This window comes from Lissotriton vulgaris, chromosome 2_1 (genome assembly GCF_964263255.1).
Source record: "Lissotriton vulgaris chromosome 2_1, aLisVul1.2, whole genome shotgun sequence".
NCBI lineage: Eukaryota > Metazoa > Chordata > Amphibia > Caudata > Salamandridae > Lissotriton > Lissotriton vulgaris.
The window spans coordinates 1538374207-1538394830 of record NC_141687.1 but is presented as its reverse complement, the minus strand read 5'-3'; the positions used below and the strand labels follow the sequence as shown (position 1 = coordinate 1538394830).

At 48.9% G+C, this 20624-nt stretch overlaps 1 protein-coding gene across 1 annotated transcript in view; it reads right to left on the bottom strand.

The window, feature by feature from the left end:
* The window catches only part of LOC147732861 (transient receptor potential cation channel subfamily V member 6-like), a 253063-nt gene that overhangs the window by 97968 nt on the left and 134471 nt on the right, over nt 1-20624 (bottom strand). Inside the window, exon 5 of the mRNA XM_086957403.1 lies at nt 15926-16024. Coding sequence (XP_086813529.1) covers nt 15926-16024 — 99 coding nt within the window. The remainder of the gene's footprint in view (nt 1-15925; nt 16025-20624) is intronic.

Here is a 20624-nt window from a genome sequence, read left to right as displayed (position 1 = left end):
ACTCAGAAAGTCTGTGTCGGATGGCCTGCGTCCCTTTCGAATGGGGAGGGGTCTCCGGCATGTTGAAAGTAACGGTCCGAGATGATGCTCCCGTAGACTGTCTCCTGGGAAATGACCTTGAAAGCTCACCCTGGGCAGCCGTAGAACGAAGAGAACACCTGGGGATGTTGGGCGTCCCGGACTGGGCGTGCGTCACCACCCGGTCCATGGCCGCCCGTGCCAATCCCCGACAAGAGGAACCCGAATGGCCGGCACCTCCTCCCCCGGTCGCCCCAGTCGAAGACACCGACCGTGCCGTCTCCCCAGAACCAGCTCAACCTCCGGACCTCGCTGGCCTCGACCAGTGGCATCAAGAGGGGGGACCCACACAAGAACAGTTTCACCAAGAGCAAAAGACCTGTCCCTCCCTCGAGGGACTCCGCCAACAAGCCCTCGCCCAGAGCGCAGGGGATACCTCCGGAACACATTGGGTCTACTGGGACAATGATCTGCTATACAGTGAACAAAGGATCGCGGAGTTGGGGGCCAGCCGAGTGCTAGTGGTGCCCCTCCGTTTTAGAGACTTCTTGCTAAACCTAGCCCACGATGTCCCCCTGGCGGGACACCTGGGTCAGGATAAAACCTACAGCCGCCTAGTAACCCACTTCTTCTGGCCCAAAATGAGGAATGATGTTCTCCAGCATTGCCGATCTTGCCCCACGTGCCAAGCCAGTGGAAAGAGCGGCCGCAAACTAAAAGCCCCCCTGCAACCATTTCCCGTGGTCACCACCCCGTTCGAGAGGGTCGGGATAGACATTGTGGGGCCCCTGGACCCCCGTACAAAACAAGGACATCGGTTCATCCTGGTACTAGTGGACCACGCCACCCGCTACCCCGAGGCTATTCCCCTGCGAACTGTGACAGCCCCGGTGGTCGGTCGGGCCCTGATGGGGATCTTCTCCCGTGTGGGCTTCCCCAGAGAAGTCGTCAGCGACAGGGGCACAAACTTTATTTCCAAATATATGAAGTCCCTCTGGCAACAGTGTGGGGTCACCTACCGATTCACGACCCCCTATCACCCTCAAGGAAACGGACTCGTTGAGCGGTTCAACCGCACGCTCAAAGGGATGATTGGGGGGTTGGAAGAGCCCCTCCGTCGCCAGTGGGATGTGCTGCTGCCGTGCCTCCTCTTCGCATATCGAGAGGTCCCCCAGAAGTCCCTCGGCTTCAGCCCGTTTGAGTTGTTGTATGGACACCCCGTACGGGGGCCTCTCAGTCTAGTCAAGGAAGGCTGGGAAATGCCCCCTCTAAAGAACCCCCCGGATGTCTTCAAATACCTCCTGACCCTCCGCAACCAGACCCGACGGTTCAGAGAACTGGCAAAAGCAAACCTGGAGGCCAGTCAAGAAGACATGAAAAAGTGGTATGACCAAAATGCCTCCTCCATCGAATTTGAACCCGGACAACAGGTATGGGTCATGTCCCCCACCGAGCCCTGCGCCCTGCAAGACAAGTGGACGGGGCCCTTCAAAGTAGTCGAACGTAAGGGTCCTGTCACCTATCTCATCGACATGGAATCTTCACGGAACCCCCTCCGAGTCCTCCACGCTAATAGGCTGAAACCCCACTTTGTGCGTTCAGAACTCAGCCTCCTGATGGCCACAGACAATGGAGCCGAAGAAGACTCCGAACCCCTTCCTGACCTCCTACGGACTGGGGAGAAAGATGGCTCCGTGGATGGGGTCCGACTCTCGGGAGCCCTCACCCTGGACCAACGCCAGGAATGTCGGGACCTTCTGTTGCAGTTCGCCGACCTGTTTTCCCTCACCCCAGGTGTCACTTCCTGGTGTGTGCACGATGTGGACACGGGGGACAGCCCCCCTATCCGCCACCGGGCCTACCGCGTACCAGATCGGGTACGGGCTTGCATCCAGGGAGAAGTAACCAAAATGCTCACCGTCGGGGTCATTGAGCCCTCAGACAGCCCCTGGGCCAGCCCAGTAGTACTGGTCCCCAAAGCAGCCGCTCCCGGCACCACACCGGAACTCCGGTTCTGCGTCGACTACCGGGGCTTGAATGCGGTCACCAGGACGGACGCACACCCCATCCCCCGGGCAGATGAACTAATCGACCGCATGGGAGCTGCCCGCTACCTCAGCATTTTCGACCTGACGGCGGGCTACTGGCAGATCGGCCTCACACCCCGGGCCCAAGAACGATCTGCATTTTCCACTCCTGATGGCCATTATCATTTCAAGGTCATGCCCTTCGACATGAAGAATGCCCCCGCAACATTTCAGCGGCTAGTCAACCAGGTCTTGGCCGGGCTCGAAGGATTCAGCGCCGCCTACCTAGACGACATCGCTGTGTACAGCCACCACTGGTCCGACCACCTCCACCACCTCCGAGCGGTGCTACAGGCCCTTCAGCAAGCTGGCCTCACGATCAAGGCCAGCAAATGCCAAATTGGTCAGGGGTCCGTAACCTACCTCGGACACCAGGTGGGAAGCGGCCTGGTGGCCCCCCTGCAGCTTAAGATTGCCGCCATCCAGTCCTGGCAGCCCCCCATCACCCAGACCGAGGTCCGCGCCTTTTTGGGACTCACGGGCTATTACAGACGGTTCGTGAAAGACTATGGTACCATAGTGGGGCCCCTCACGGAGCTCACGTCCAAAAATCAACCCAAGAAGGTCAACTGGACCCCAGATTGTCAAACAGCCTTCGAACAACTGAAGGCCGCCATGTGCTCCGCCCCTGTGCTCCAGGCCCCCGACTACAGCCGGGAATTCGTCGTACAGACGGACGCCTCCGACCACGGCATTGGGGCGGTCCTGTCTCAATTGAACACCGAAGGCCTTGATCAGCCAGTGGCCTTCATCAGCAGGCGACTCCTACCTCGAGAACAACGCTGGAGCACCATCGAGAGGGAGGCCTTCGCCGTGGTATGGGCCCTCAAAAAGCTCCGGCCCTACCTCTTTGGCACACACTTCCGGGTGCAGACCGACCATCGACCCCTGCAGTGCTGATGCAGATGCGGGGGGAAAACCCAAAGCTACTACGTTGGTCCATCTCCCTACAAGGGATGGACTTCACTGTTGAACACCGGCCTGGGCCAGACCACGCCAACGCAGATGGCCTGTCCCGGTTTTTCCGCCTCGACGAGGAGAGTCCCCAAGAGGATGGGTGACTCTCCCCGCCTTCAGCTGGGGGGGACGCATGTTGGACAGGCCACGTGAAGGGCCGCTCCCCCTCTGCCCGACCAGGCCCGAGCCCGGTCCCTCAAGTGTCACACACCACCACTTCACGCTTTCCGTCCCCTCCGGGACCCTTGCCTCTGAACATATCGACCTCGTGGGCCCGATCCCTCACTGGCCCGCGCGCCCAGCCTGGGCGCCATCTTGGACACTCCGCCACGAGGCCGCGTGGCCCCCGATCGACCCCAACCCTGGGCCTGGCCAGGCCTCAGACATCCCGGCACCATCATCCACCCAGGAGGTGAGCGGACTACTTGGCGGGTCAATGGGAGAAAGAGGTGTCGATGGTTCTCCCTCGCCAGGTGCCGCTCGCCCACCATCCCCCGGGCGCTGGCTCCACCCCCCTGCTGGGTGTCTGGACCCCTTCATCCCGGACCCCCCAACCTCCACGGGCGAGGGTCCGGACATCAAAGAGGATCAGCCCTATAACTGGGGCAGCTCCAGAGCAGGAAGGCAGTTGTATCCTGGAGTCGAGAGACGCAGTGAAAACTCATCCTTGACGGACTACTGGCGCTGCCGTAGTCCTGCCTTGCGAACCATCGTCCTGCCTGTTGGCGCTGCCGAAACCTTTGTAATCATCATCGTCGTCGGGACCTGCTGGCGTGGCCGCGGACCGTTTGTAACCGCCATCTTCATCGGGACCTGCTGGCTCCGCCGCGGACCGTCGCTTCCTTCATCCATCTCGGGACCTGCTGGCTCCGCCGCGGCCCGATCATCTAGAACGCCGAGCTCGAGGATTGAGAGCTATTTTCATCTATTGGTAACAAGACTGTCCCGCTACCCTTTTCCCAATCCAGAGACCAGAATCGAGGGGACCCCTGAGTCCAGACCTCCTTGTATAATTTTACCGTAACTAAAGAATTGCTGATAAAGTATCGTTGAACCTTATCCTGGTGTGGTGTCCGTCTGTGGGGGGGAAGTTACTTGTCTGTACGATCGCTGGAGACGGCTCTCCCCGGAGACCTCTCCCCTTGTCCTCGGCCGACCCTCCCGGTCCGTCTAACAACCATCAACAGCTGGTACTCTTCCCCTGCCGGCCCGCCTCCTGCCTGCTACTACCTCTTGCCGCCCCCGCTTCGCAGGTGCGACTCGCGGCTCGAGGTGGGTCGGGACTCTGACCCTTTGGGAGACCGGAGACTGGAGGAGCTGTCTGTCCACCTGGGGACTGTTTGTTGCTGTCTGCCCCTGTTTGCTGTGTCTGGGGATTCGGCGAGTGCGGCGGCCGGGGACTGCGAGTACCAGCATTCCCTTTGACCATCAACAGCTGGTACTCTTCCCCTGCCGTCCCGCCTCCTGCCTGCTACTACCTCTTGCCGCCCCCGCTTCGCAGGTGCGACTCGCGGCTCGAGGTGGGTCGGGACTCTGACCCTTTGGGAGACCGGAGACCGGAGGAGCTGTCTGTCCACCTGGGGACTGTTTGTTGCTGTCTGCCCCTGTTTGCTGTGTCCGGGGATTCGGCGAGTGCGGCGGCCGGGGACTGCGAGTACCAGCATTCCCTTTGACCATCAACAGCTGGTACTCTTCCCCTGCCGGCCCCGCCTCCTGCCTGCTACTACCTCTTGCCGCCCCCGCTTCGCGGGTGCCACTCGCGGCTCGAGGTGGGTCGGGACTCTGACCCTTTGGGAGACCGGAGACCGGAGGAGCTGTCTGTCCACCTGGGGACTGTTTGTTGCTGTCTGCCCCTGTTTGCTGTGTCCGGGGATTCGGCGAGTGCGGCGGCCGGGGACTGCGAGTACCAGCATTCCCTTTGACCATCAACAGCTGGTACTCTTCCCCTGCCGGCCCCGCCTCCTGCCTGCTACTACCTCTTGCCGCCACCGCTTCGCGGGTGCGACTCGCGGCTCGAGGTGGGTCGGGACTCTGACCCTTTGGGAGACCGGAGGAGCTGTCTGTCCACCTGGGGACTGTTTGTTGCTGTCTGCCCCTGTTTGCTGTGTCCGGGGATTCGGCGAGTGCGGCGGCCGGGGACTGCGAGTACCAGCATTCCCTTTGACCATCAACAGCTGGTACTCTTCCCCTGCCGGCCCCGCCTCCTGCCTGCTTCTACCTCTTGCCGCCCCCGCTTCGCGGGTGCGACTCGCGGCTCGAGGTGGGTCGGGACTCTGACCCTTTGGGAGACCGGAGACCGGAGGAGCTGTCTGTCCACCTGGGGACTGTTTGTTGCTGTCTGCCCCTGTTTGCTGTGTCCGGGGATTCGGCGAGTGCGGCGGCCGGGGACTGCGAGTACCAGCATTCCCTTTGACCATCAACAGCTGGTACTCTTCCCCTGCCGGCCCCGCCTACCTGCCTAATAAAACACTCCTTGTTTATGTCCCGCGGGACGCACGCGGGACGAAGCGCGGGGCTAAGCCCGGGCAAAGGGCGGGCCCTCTGTGGCCCTCCGAGGCCTGTGGAGGCCGGGACGGGCCACCCCGCTTGGTTCCATCACAGAGGGAGGTATCGTGCCTAAATATTATTCGTTGTTTTGTCTGGCATTCCTTTAAACTATTACAAACATGATGTCCATATGGGAGGATCTCAACGCCCTGTGCGGTACTAAGTACGCCCCTGATCTTATAACCTCCCCAACTGTGGATTCTTTTTGTCTTAATGCTAATGGCCTCGCTGACAAACCTCATAGCCAAGTAAATGCCGCGCCCTTGGGTTCCTACAATAGATGGAAGCATGACATCGAAACTAACTTTGGGAACAATACAAGTATACCATCACTTGCTAATCCAATAGCATTTATTGAGGACCCGGCCGCGGACATACCAGGGGACCCTCTTTTGTCTCTCAACACAACTTTATTGGCCAAAATTGAGCAATTGCTGGTTGCTACTATCTCTCCCTTGGTCACTAAAATGAATGATTTAGGGGAAAGGCTGACCAATATTGAGTCAGTAATAAGAAAGCTCCCGCTTCCAGCTACCATTATGGCCACATGCGTCTGTCCTAACCCTACCACCGCCCCCGAAACGTATAAATCTGGCAATGGGGCCATCCAAATACAGCCATTACGCACACCTATTCAAATAGGCCCCAAAGTATCTGTCAAACCTGCACCAAAAACCCACACAGTGGCTAGATCCGCATTGGCAAGAATGCCACATATCAACCTGCCCCCTGAGGCCGCCCCGTATGTCTCTGTCCTCTCTGGGGTCCCTGCCCTCACCCAGGGAACACGCGAATCCCAGCAGGATTTGTTAAATAAGGCCACCTATTGGCTAAATAAGAATAGACCATTGCCGCCGGGGCTAGACGGGGGTATCTTGAGTGTCAGGAGGGTGGGATGGTTAGAGACGCTGCCCAAATGCATTGCTGGGGATTTGGTACTTATTACATTTAAAAACACCAATGTTGCCCCCTTTTTACGAGTTTGTACCCCCAATGAAAGTGAAAGACAAGGCACAATTCACATTTGGGATCTATATGATTTTTACCCGAGCTCCCCTCACATTACATAGGACAAACTCTTAAGTTTTTTAATGGTAACTGAATTTTGCACAATAATTGTTGAATGATGGCTTTTTATTGTGTCTATGAAATGAAATGTCTATGTTTTTTTAAATTTTTTTATTTTATTTATTTATTTATTTATTTATTTATTTTTTTGTTAGTATTTCTGTACTGTTGATGCTTTCATGATTTTTAATTTAAAAATCGAATAAAGCTTATTATTATTATTATTATTATTACAAACATGAATTACCAATTAAAAAAATTAATTAACAATTAAAATTATTAATTACCATTTAAAAAAATTAATTATCAATTTAAATAATTAATTGCTAATTAATAATTAATTATAAATAAAATAATTATCCATAACAAAAAAAATTATAAATCATTAATTAATTACAATTAAATGACTTCCCACCCAATTCCTCTATAAACCCACAACCCGCTGCAGAAATAAAAACAAAACTTAATTAAAATTAATTTATAATTCCTAAAAATTATTAATTAATTAAGTATATTTTAAATACTTTCCACCCTATTCCCCTATAAACCAACAACCCGCTCCGGTACTAAAACATAAAATGTACTTAAAAATACCATTATTAATATATAAAAATAATACACATATAATGTTAAAAAATTAAAATACTTAGCAAAAACATATTACACATACATAATTAAATACATAAAAATAATACAAATATCGATATTAGTAGCATCAAAATTAGTTACATCGATATATATGCTATCGATATTACTAACTTCGATATTACTTACATCGATATAAATAAATTCGATATTACTTACCTAAGGGTCGATATTCTGTCCAACGATAATCTTGACATCGAAATTCTTTACTTTCGATATTTCCAACTCAATATTTGTGTAGGTCGACAATTAGGAATCGCTATATAGACTGTGTACCGATCAGGATACCACTGTTGATTAAATTTTTCCATTCCTGAGTATGAATTGGTTTGTACAATTGGGGAAGACTAGAAAACATAGTAACAGGGACAATAATCCGATTGAGCTTGTTCTTAGCTTCCCAGCCAGCAGAAAAAGGCCCCAAGATAAAGAAATTACTAACTTGGCCACAACAGACAAAGGACTGAGGATCAGGTGGCATGTGTACATATTCCATCTTTGCTCATTGCTTTTGTTAGTGCTAACTTGGATCTTATTGATCAATATCTACTATCTAAAAACAAGCCCAAAGTTCTGGTTGTCAATGGTCTGAAACGCTTAACTAGCAAAACAAAACTCAACTGCAGAGCCCAGAAGAAACGTAAAGAACACTCATCCAAGTTGGTTTAACAAGATATACAGGGAGGCTATCCAATGGTTGCGGGAAGCCCTAAATTGCTACCCTAGTGACCAGGACCGTATATAAATTTGCTATCAAGAATAGGAAAATATCAATTAAAGAGGAGTCCTATGAAAACTTTGTAAAAGCTACTATGGGTTTTCAGAAAATTGTGAATAGGTCCAACCCAATGCCCATCAGACAGATGGCCTCGACAAACATATAGGTGTAGACACCTGGGTAGAACATTTCAAGAGTATTTACTCTTTTACCAGGGGTTGGGCCTCATTCCTGCCTGTTAGATGTCAGATTTGAGCTCTGTGAGGTGACCAAAGCAATTAATGACAGTTCTGTACATAAGGTCCCTGGCCCAGATGGTGGAGGGGAGGAAGACCACGTGACCCCACTTCCTGAGCCTATTTTGGCCCTGGAGACCCCATCCCCTTGGTCCTACATTTAATATAGCTGGGTGCCCTGGTGCTCACCCAGGGCTCCCACCATATACAATGTTGGGGGCTGCAGGTGAAGCTTCAGGACCCCCCAAGCCAGCTCCCCGCATTCTGCGTGAGCCAGCATTGTTCCCACCCGCAGATAGCAGTTATTTATGCTGCTCCCTCTGGGTGTGAGCAATCTGTTAATCGGTTTCCCTGCCCGCATAAGTTAAGGCAGGGAAACAGATTGCAAGTCTACACCCAGTCGGCTGGAGCATTTTAAAGCTCAAGGCAGCTGGGAGTAGGCTTTGTGTTTGCTACTGTTTGGGGGGAGTTTTAAAAAGGCTTCCGCCGGTTGAGAGCAAACACTAGTTTCCCTTCCCATACTGGTGTTGGCAGGTAAACTTCTGTGCCCCTAATGTCTTAGGGAGGGAAGGTACACCTTCCTTTTTGTTAAAAGTAGCAGCCTGGGGGATGGGGTCCCCTGGGCCTTTCAAATGCTCAGGGAGAGAAAATTGAAATTGAAATTAAAATACTTATAAAGCGCATGACTACCAAGCGGTTTCTTGGCGCTGAGGATACACTACTGTGGGAAAGGCAGGAGAATGGCGCTAGTGTGGAAAGTCTTGTATAAAAAAGAACGTCTTGAGAGCTTTCCGGAACTCAAGGTAGTTAGGGGAAGACCTGAGGGTAGGGGAAGGGTATTCCAGAGGGCGGGAGCAAGAGTAGAGAACTTCCTGCCCCCGACCTTTTTTTCCTAAAACGAGGAACAGAGAGAAGGGATTGGAAGGAGGAGCGCAGCTCTCTACTGGGAATGTAGGTCTTGAATTCAGAATTGATAAAGGCCGGGGCCATGCCTGCTCGAGCCTGGAAAGTTATGCAGCCCATCTTGAAGAGAGCACGTTCCCGAATGGGGAGCCAGTGCAGGGCCTTAAGTAAGGGAGTAACATGGTGAGATTTAGGAAGATTGTAAACCAGACGAGCGGCCTGATTCTGAACCAGTTGGAGCCGTCGAAGGTCATAAGCAGGGACACCAGTGTACAGAACGTTACCATAGTCAAGGCAGGATATGACTGAGGCTAAAAGAATAAGCTTGAGAGCAGAAAAGGAAAAGAAGCGTGATATTTTACGGATAGTGCGGAGAATCAGGAAGCAGGACGAAACAACTAAGCTAATCTGGGAGTGCAGGGTGAGGTGATCATCCAGTTTTATCCCTAAGGTTTTGACTGAGGAAGAGGGGGAAGGAGGAGGCCCCAGGGAACAGGGCCAAAACAAAGAGGTCCAGGGACTGGAGCTACCTCCTGTGAGGACCAACTCGGTTTTATCAGGGTTCAACTTAAGGTGGTTATAGTTCATCCAGTCCCTGATGAAAATCATAACAGATTGGAAGTTGTGAATGGACTCTGGAGAAGAGGACAAATTAAAAATTAGCTGGAGGTCATCGGCGTAATTGAAGACCGTGACCTCCATCTGCTGGAGTGTAAAAATAAGAGGAAAGATATACAAATTAAACAAGAAGGGGGACAAAGAAGAGCCCTGAGGAACACCGCAAAGGACCTTCCGTGACGGTGCAGAAAACTCAGCCAAATGAACGGCCTGGGTGCGTTCTCTCAGGAAGGAGGAAAGCCAGACCAAAGCAGATCCCCTGATACCAGCCGCCATGACACGGGCAAGAAGGATGGGGTGGTCAACCGTGTCAAAGGCGGCGGATAAATCAAGAAGGACCAATGCCTGGGGCAGATTGTTGTCCATTCCCTCTCTGAGTTGGTCCATAACGGAGAGAACTACCGACTCCGTAGAGTGTGAGGGACGAAAGCCCGCCTGACAAGGGTCTAAGCAGCCATTGTCCTCAGCAAAGGCACTTGGAGTTTTGGCAACATGTTGTTCCAAAATGTTGCCTAAAAAAGGGAGAAGGGAAATGGGACGATAGTTTACCTTAGAGGTGGGGTCAGCACCAGGCTTTTTTAAGATAGGTATTATGATAGCTGATTTGTGTAGAGCTGGCACAATACCCTGAGCGAGAGAGTCATTGAGAAAAGTGAGAGGGGGCAAGGGACAAGCCAGATAGATTTCTCTTAAAATATGTGCAGGGCAAATGTCGCTGGGGGATCCTGACTTGACTCTTTGGAGTAGAGCCAGGAATATCTCCTTAGTCAGGAAGGGTATTTGATCGAGGTGGGACCGATTCGGCGGGGGCTTAGGATCAGAAAAAAAGGGAGAGGGAGGTGGAATATTGGACTTAATGGTTGTGATTTTGTCAATACCATAATCATTGAGTGAATCGCAGAGGGCTTGGGAAGGGGAAGGTTTAAGGGTGACTCTGTCGGAGAAAGCCAGCTCCTGGACAATGGTGAAAATTTCTCTAGGCTGGTTTTCAGCTGACAGAATTTTTGAAGAGAAATAATTGGTCTTGGCAGAAAGGATAGCTTTTTTGTAATCGTTAAGAAGTGAGATGTATTGCAGTTTGAGTGTGGGACAGTAGGCGCGTCTCCAGGCGCGCTCTGCCTGTCGTACTGTAAGTGTTCTCTCCTTGAGTTCAGCGCTGAACCACCTATTTGCGTCATGGGCGCGTCTGGCTCTAACCTGTCTCAGAGGGGCTACCTGGTCACACCCTCTAGAGAGCCATTCATTAATGGTGGCCACTTGGGAAGAGGAAGAAAGGTCTTCAAGATTAGGGCTTGAGGCTGAAAGAGAAGAGCAAAGAGAGGTCACATCCACATGATTCCAATTACGCGCCCAGGTATTCCTAGGCAGGGGGGTCTCTTAACAAGGCTAGGGTGTAAAAACAGAGAAACTAAACATTGATCCGACCAGGCGCATGGGGTAACAACGGGGGAAGAAACTGGAATGTTAAGCGACCAGACCTGGTCCAGGGTATGGCCGTGGATGTGGGTGGGGGTGTGGACATGAGGCAAAAAGTTAAGACTACGGAGGAGTTCCGAGAATTCTCTGGACATAAGGTCCTCCGAGGGGTCAGAGGGCCAAAAGTTAAAATCGACTAGCACCAAGATAGACGAGTTATTCACTGCCAAGGTTGCCAGCAATTCCTGAACTGCAGGAATAAAATGCGGCATTTGCTGTGGGGGGCGATACATAAGTAAGCAAGTCAGAGGGGATTGGAAGGAGGCGGAGTGAACGACTAGATAGTCGACCGCTGTGATGGATGGAGCTGATAAAAGCTGGAAATAAAAATCAGAGCGAACAATCAGGGCAACACCACCTCCAGCCTTCCCCCACAGGCCGATCGGCGCGAAGAGCGTAGTAGGAGGAGGGGACGGCCGCAAGTATGTTAGGGAGAGAGTCAGGACAAAACCAGGTTTCTGTAAGAAACAGAAGATCTGGTTTCTGAGTATCTAACAGAACAAATAATTTGTGGTGATGTTTGACCGCCGATCTAGTGTTCAGGAGAAGGACTGAAATAGCGGAATCAGTACAGGGCGAGAGAGGGGGCTCCGATGTGTGAGGGGGGGTTGAAGGCGAGGACGGCATACAGGGGGGGAGTGAGACACTGGGATTGGCCTGCCTGAGGCCAAATTTAGAAATCTGAGCAATGATGGGGCAGCCAATGGCCAAGGACCTTGGATAGAGTGAAGCTGTTCAGATGTATAGGATAAAAAACGTACATAATGGGGTGCCCTTTGCCCCGGCCGGCCGCGGACGGGCGCAGACAGGCTTGCCTTAGGCGCGCCGCCAGCGCGCCCGCTGCGCGGGCGCATGGGGAGCTCGTTAAATAAGGAGGAGCGCGAGGACTGCAACGCTGACCTGAGCAGCCTCTATGCCCCAGTTCAAGATGGATTTTGGAAAAGGTGATGGACAGAGTTTCTGAATGATGCAGAATACTCCTACCCAGTCAAGAGATCAGGGCTTGATCCATCCCCGTTTTTTAGCTCACTGCACCATCCCAGCTCAGAACCTGGCTATATGAAAATTGGTCTGTTCCTGTCCAAGTGCATGATGGGAACAGGGCAAACCAAACTACCAAGCCAATTCTTATACTGGGAAGGAGACAAGCTTCCGGGGACCGGTTTCTGGCATTTCAGCCGTCGTCGGCCCGGCTTGCTTGAACCCTGATGGTGCAATGAGCTAGGGACTCACATCTGAGTATACCCTCCCACACTTAGTGTGGATAAAATCAATTTTGGAAAAGGTGATGGACAGAGTTTCTGAATGATGCAGAATACTCCTACCCAGTCAAGAGATCAGGGCTTGATCCATCACCGTTTTTTAGCTCACTGCACCATCCCAGCTCAGAACCTGGCTATATGAAAATTGGTCTGTTCCTGTCCCAGTGCATGATGGGAACAGGGCAAACCAAACTACCAAGCCAATTCTTATACTGGGAAGGAGACAAGCTTCCGGGGACTGGTTTCTGGCATTTCAGCCGTCGTCGGCCCGGCTTGCTTGAATCCTGATGGTGCAATGAGCTAGGGACTCACGTCTGAGTATACCCTCCCACACTTAGTGTGGATAAAATCAATTTTGGAAAAGGTGATGGACAGAGTTTCTGAATGATGCAGAATACTCCTACCCAGTCAAGAGATCAGGGCTTGATCCATCACCGTTTTTTAGCTCACTGCACCATCCCAGCTCAGAACCTGGCTATATGAAAATTGGTCTGTTCCTGTCCCAGTGCATGATGGGAACAGGGCAAACCAAACTACCAAGCCAATTCTTATACTGGGAAGTAGACAAGCTTCCGGGGACCGGTTTCTGGCATTTCAGCCGTCGTCGGCCCGGCTTGCTTGAATCCTGATGGTGCAATGAGCTAGGGACTCACGTCTGAGTATACCCTCCCACACTTAGTGTGGATAAAATCAATTTTGGAAAAGGTGATGGACAGAGTTTCTGAATGATGCAGAATACTCCTACCCAGTCAAGAGATCAGGGCTTGATCCATCACCGTTTTTTAGCTCACTGCACCATCCCAGCTCAGAACCTGGCTATATGAAAATTGGTCTGTTCCTGTCCCAGTGCATGATGGGAACAGGGCAAACCAAACTACCAAGCCAATTCTTATACTGGGAAGGAGACAAGCTTCCGGGGACCGGTTTCTGGCATTTCAGCCGTCATCGGCCCGGCTTGCTTGAATCCTGATGGTGCAATGAGCTAGGGACTCACGTCGGCGTATACCCTCCCACACTTACTGTGGATAAAATCAATTTTGGAAAAGGTGATGGACAGAGTTTCTAAATGATGCAGAATACTCCTACCCAGTCAAGATTTGGGCCCAGATCTTTGGACTGGGTTGAATGTGTGACATTGATCCACATTCGGTCCATCACCTGTTTTGTTTGCCAGTTCAAGATGGAGCCAGCTACCCCGTCAGCCCGCTGGTTCAAGCGGCACTCAGCCGTGCCGGATCGGGACTAGGGGAGCTGGAAAGTGAAAGTTTTAAAACAATGTGTGCCAAAGTAAAATAAACAGGTAATTTTTAAAATGAGCCGCTTTTTCAATCAAGGGCCGAACGAGCCTCCAAATGCTGCCGCAGCCAGCGCGAACCCACTGCCACCGGGTTTAAGCGCATCACATGGGTCACATGGGCCCTTCCCTTTTTGAAAGTTTTGGCCATGCAGTGGGCTCCTCAGGGCCTATAATGGCTCATGGAAGGAGGCCCTGCGGCACTCCTCCCTTTAATTAAATAAATCAACCTCCAGGGTGGACTCTTGGGGCCTGTGAAAAGTCAGGGAGGGAGGTGCATTATCCCTACTCTTTTTAGTACATTTTGACCCCCTGGATGGGATGCCCAGGGCCTTTCAAGACTTGGGAAGGGATGTCACATGGCGCCCCCTTCCTTTTTGTATACATTTCAGCCCCAGGGGTGGGCTCCTCCACGCCTAAAATGGCCCTCCCCAGGGTATGCTCAGACGTGAGTCCCTTGCTCACTTTCCCACTGGATTCAAGCAAGCCGGGCTGAAGAAGGCTGGAATGCCAGAAACCGGTCCTCGGTAGCTTGTTTCCGGTCCAGGGAAGGCATGGCTTGGCAGTTCGGGCTGGACTGTTCCCATGAGGCACAGGGTCAGACTGATTTGCATATGGCCATGTCTGAACTGGGGTGGTAAAGTGGGCTAAAGAACGGTGATGGATTAAACCCAGATCAGTTGACTGGGGGTGAGTGCTTGTATTGTCAACGCTCCGTCCATCATTTCCTTTGGTAATCCTCCCCCAAATTTACCAATGGAACCCCAGGTCAACTTTTTTTTTTTAAACAATCTTGCCCCTTATACCTTTTTTTAGTTTTCAAACTTCAGAACAGGGAACTAAGTCCCCAGCTCCTGAAATGGCTGTCTGCATTATTTGTCTAATGCTGCTGACAGCCAATCAGAGCGTTTGCTCCTGATGGAGTCTGACACCTGTGAGAGTGAATTGGCCCAAGGGAATAAATCTCATAGGGCCAATCAGAACACTCTAATTTTGAACTGGCGCAATGGGAGAGTCTATCGAGCCTCCTGTGGACATAACCATCCAGTTGTAGAAATGTTTTTGAATCTTATTTTCTCAAAATCTACTGAACAAATGTACACCGAAGCACAAAAAGCACAATCTGTGGACCCAGATCTAGCATCTTGCCAAATTTGGTGTCATTCCTTTGAGAGGTTTTTGCCGTAGCCTGCCTAAAGAAGTCTGTCGAAAATGCATGTGGATTTTGCATTTTGGGACCTCCCCTTTTTTTCTCATCCCCCACTTGACGGATCACCCTGAAACTTTCCATGCACAAACTAGTCAAAAAGAAGCAACTTTTTGGAAAGATTCATGGAGATTTATAAAACAGTGCCAGAATTATTAGCAACACAGTAAACTCTTTTCCTTGGAACAGCTGACCAAATTATAACTACCCAATGAAGACCGCCACTGGGTAATGCATCTATATCTATATATGGGTATATAGATGTAACTATATAGAAGCAAAGGGAACTAAAGTACTAAGTCGAGAACCTTAGAATGTATTTTGCGTTGAGTGCTATTGCCAGCCTTACAACTCAGGTGTCAGGGTGCCAAAGTAATTAATATAGCCTCTAGACCTCATCCTCTCTCTGATTTCAGTACTATAGCCGAGGTGAGGGTTGGGAAGGTGACATCTGCATTTAAACATGTTTTGGGAAATGCTAATTTATTGCCATTATGTGCACCGTTTGAGCTACAATACTTTGACCCCAATTTTTATAATTTGTAGAATGTTATATTTTTTCATCATATTCTAAAGCACGAGTTGAAAATGCAAATTAACTTGCCTATGCGGCGAAGCAGCCGATGATTAGGGTACAAATGAAGGCAAACTACATAGGATGACAAACTCAAAGAAAATGATTCTTAGGGCCCTTGTTCACTGCCTGGATGGAATAGTCCTGCCCTTGCAGTGAGAGGCCACAAAAGTAGCCAGCTGTGAGCCTTCCAGTAATACGGGATGTGACTTAAACATTGGGGGACCTTTATGGCATTATGCTAGGTGAAACCCCTTTTTTGTGTCGAGGCTGCCTCCCTTTCTAACGCAGAGCTGTTATTCATGGTCCACTTACCCAGACTGTCTTGGGCTTTGATATTGGCTCCATTTTCAATGAGCAGTCGTACAATCCCCTCATCGCCCACACACGCCGCAAAAGACAAGACATGCTCACCTGAGGAAGAATAAAAAAGAATTAGTGAGAAATCTAAAGTATATGAAAAACTGAGAGTGTGAGTGAAGAATATGCAGAAATGTTTGTGGAAGATGAACTCTGAAATAAACAGGACACATCAGAGAGGTGAGGGAAAGAAAATGGAAAGAAGGGAAACTGACACGAGAAAATAAAGAAAAAAGAAAAGAGGGATTGATGAGGTAAAACAAAATTAGAAAGCATGAGAGGAGTACAGGATAAACTCGGGGAAAAAAAAAGAAAGACAATGGAAAACGTATTACATAGTCCCAAAAAAATAAAAAATAAACACATCAATAAAAACTGTGAAAACAGCAAACAGAATTGGACTGCTCTGTTACAGAAAATTCAAGATTGGTGGAAATAAGAAGAGCAAACATGAAAAAGTAAATGGACATAAAGATAAAGGGAAATGTAATAAGCAAAGAATGAGAAAGTAGGAAAAGGTTCTTACCTGTAATGTATACTTGTTATCTATCGTGGGCATTAATTCAGAATCTTTACATAGTGGACTATGTTAATGAACTTGCAGGAACATGAAACACTTTTGTCCTACCATTTTGTTGCTCTGACAAAACGATTTTAAACTAAGAAATGTGTTGATTAGAAGGCAACATTTTCTTTGTTCCATTTTTTTCCAATTACATACAATGTCTTTCTACGTCTTTGCCTTTGTAATACTTTGTGTATAGAATGTAAAGATATCACATGCTTTGACTTCTTCTCAGATCTAAAAAGAAAAGTGTGAGTAGATGCATTTGTGTTTTTGAAGTTTGATAATTCACTCTCCAGTGTGTTTTGCATAGAACAATTATGATTTCATGAATTAGCTGTTTGAGATTGAAACGCCTTGATACATTTGGAGGAATGGAAGGGCCATGAATAGGGAATCTGATTTTATATCACGATTTGAAAAATTTAGAAGCTAAACTCTTTTTGTTAAACTCTGCCAAGTTGGAAAATTGTTGGGAATCTTCCCCATCCTGCCCCCCACCCATCTGAGGTGCTGGATAGTGGCGTTAGAGAGAGAGAGAGAGACATTATTTAGCATGTGAAGACATTGCGACCGCTGCAGAAGGCTGTTGTGAACCTACCTTCTTTCAATTGCTGCATTTGGTAGTACTTTTATTGCTGCAATTGTTGTTCTTGGTGCTGCGATTGTTTTCTTTTGGTAGCGGCTGCTTCCGAACCCGGGTGGTGAAGGAGAGGGGTGGTGGCTACAAACAAAATCTGAAAACGGCCAGCCGCCGCCTCTCCTCTGTTCTGTTCTTCCTGTATCCAGTCCGGCAGCAGCAAGCAGCAGGAAGCACCTGGGCTCCCAGGCTCCCCTGAGCCAATCACAACACTGCAATCCAGCGTTGTGATTTGTCTGAGAGCCGTGGATCGGGGCTCAGACGGGGAAAAGGAGGCTGGGCATTTTCCTCACCAGGCTGTGCATTACAGGCTGGTGGGGAAGATGCAAAGTGTGCATGACTGTTTGGCCGGACCAAGAGGGCTGGCCAATCAGTTGTGCACACTTAGGGAGTGCAAACCACTCCTCACCCGACTCTGGCCAGCCCCGCTCGCCCCAATAGCCACTGACTACAAAAGGAAAACTAAAATGATAATAACAATATGTTTATTTTTCCTTTTTGAGCAGTGGGGCGATTCTACTCTGCCTTAGCGGAGGAGCCGCCATTGTGTCTTTGCAAAAGGGAATACGGGAAGGCTATTGCCCTTAAATGTATCCTTTTAAACTCAAGTTCGGGATTTTGTTTTTCCAAAACATCCTATTTTATAGTTTTTTAAATTTTGCCTCCATATGTACCGAACAAAGAAGAGCCAGAGAATATCCAGAATCCTTTGTTGAACATGAGGAGGCATGTAAGTGAACCTCGTCCAGATGTTGTGTCGCCTAGAAAAGTTAACTGAGAAAGTATCATTTAAAACTCAAACAATATGCCCATATATAGTAATCATCTTTTATATAGCAGGGGCTTCCATTTATTCAGCTGAATACAAGTCTGAGTTGTGCATCGTACTCATTTTGAATGAATATCTCACTTTGTTCTGTATGTACACCTACCGACTCATGATGAAGCACTAGTGAATGCATGAAATACCTTAAGTAAGAATGGATGTATAATGGGCTCGGACCTTAACATTTTGCTTTTTTTCGACCATAAATAAAGGAAACTTTACAATATATATAGCATAATATCTAATGAAACTGAATTTCATCTATTCCTTGAATTAAACATCAACATATTTTCTAAACCAATAAGCATTATTACACAACGTACATTGTGCCTGATGCAAGGGATGCGCTGCAGAATCTCTGCATCTCACCAGATTTCTTTACAAGATGTTTGGTGCAGCCAAATCAGCAGAGTCCTTGGCTGCACTTACTGTTTGAACGGATTTGCTCGTTCCTTCTTTTATGATTTCTTTACAGACCCTGCTACCCTTTTCTGGAACAGAATCAGTTTAATGGTCAGAAGAGTTTAACAAGGTTCTGTTATAGTATCGCTGTGGTGCTTGAACCCCACAGCTGGAGCCAGATTTCTCGTACCGTTTCATCCAATGCATCTATTCTTTTGCTGTCTTTTTGGGGTGGAGCCAGCAGTATTTTAGAATTTCGTGGCTGCGGATACCACCAAATATTCAGGTGGCTGACATTCTGTCAAGAAAGGAGGGTCAGAGTCTATGATTGTTTTCTTGACAATGGCCAACAGGTTTCCACACTCACAAAGGTGTTCCAGATTAGAAACATTATAGGCCTTGTACGTAGGTTTGGAAGAAGGACCCTATTGATAAAGAGCCAACAAGCATTGACAAGAAGTTCCCAAACTCCTCGAAGTTGAATGCCCTGACACTGAACATCTTAATGTCCAGTGCCTCAAAGCTGTATTCCTCAGTGCCAACCGGGAGCAGGAGAGTCAGAGACTCAGGGAAGGGCTTGTGGGCCCTGGTGGGATGTCTGTCCTGGTCATACCAAGGGTAGAGGCAGAGGGTGAAATATCGATTGCTAATCTGGAGCTGGTGGACTGCGAGCAGACTCTCCACCTTCTCTGGTTAATCCTCAGACAAGTTCTCTCCACTTCTCTGAACATGGCACCTCTCAACAGATTTAGCATTTCATGATACAGTGAGAATCTGTTAACGGTAGACACAAAGTTTGTCGAATGAAGTTTAAAATAAGCATTGAAAAAGCATGTTTTCGTGCAAAAAGACTCTAAGAAAGGCAGCAGTGTATTGGCATATTTGGGCAGATGGGTAAAAGAGCTACCTCAGTGGCCCTGCACTGCATGATAGGAAGGTTGGTAGTATCTGAAATTTTTCAAGGTGCGTTGTCGTTAGACAATTAAATAATAATATTAATAATAATAAACACTTTATTGAGTATGGTTATTTTAAACCTTTACAATGTGAAAAGATAGGTTAAATAAATACATATTAAAACAGTATAATCATCAATCAAAAACATACTGGGGTTACCACGCTAGTCGGTTAAACAAAAATAGCAGCTAGTTATTCCTCATTTGTAGCAGCACAAAGATTAAATAAAGTGCAGATGCATTGAGACCGCCGTTTTAACAGAATTAAATGAACGGAAAAGTGGTCCTTAATACCAACAGAAAAGTAATCTAATAAAGTGCTGGTGCAGTGTAAAACAACCATCGGTTGCCCAGAATGATCATCAGAATTGACACCTCGGATTTTAATCTGTTGTGGTTGGATACAGTTCAATGTGACTGATCGGTTTCAACAAATGGTTTAGCTGGATAAAAACAGCAGCTAGTTGTTCCTCATCGGTAACAGCACAAGAATTAGGTAATGTTCAAATTCCAAAAATATGTCCCATCTGATTGGCTTAAACCAGAATAGCAGCATGTTGTTCCTCATTACCAACGGAGCAATGGTCTGATAAAGTGCTGGTGCAATATAAAAATAACCATTAGTAGCAGCTGAGTGGCCCTCAAAACAGGCACCCTCAGGTTTGAACGCTCAAGGGACTGTTTTGGTTGAATGCAATTCCGTGTGGCTGGTCTGTTTCAATAGATAGTTCGGGGGAGGTGTACGAGGTCCAGCTATTGAGCGCCTAGCTGGTTGAACATGCTGGGAGCGATGGTGACAAACTTTGTCAGAAGAATGTTAAGGCCTGTGCTGTTAGGATTTAGGGAGGCGATGATGGCCTGCCGATATGTGTGAACTTCCAGTTTGTTCCAGTCTCTCCATAGTGTGGCCTTGCGTCTTTTCAGCAGTGCTTGGCAGAGGAATACAACGTGTTCGAATGATTCTTCGCAGCCACCACAGCCCCTGAAAGTTGTAGTCTCGCTTGGATGATGCCAGCTGGCTAGATGTTTCAAAAATGGTCACTCTCCTAGACTGAGGTCCATAAATCTTACCTTCCTGTGGACTGTGTAAGTGCAGGGAAGATATGATGGTAGGGTGGCAGGCTGATACCTGCTGATAACTTGCCAGGAATGCCTGCATTTGGCAAGTTGTGCCCTATTCGAATGAAATGACCAGCGGCAAACACACTTTTTTATACTCATTTTGAAGTGTTGTTGGCTGGGGTTGCTGGGACGGAGGTCTTTCG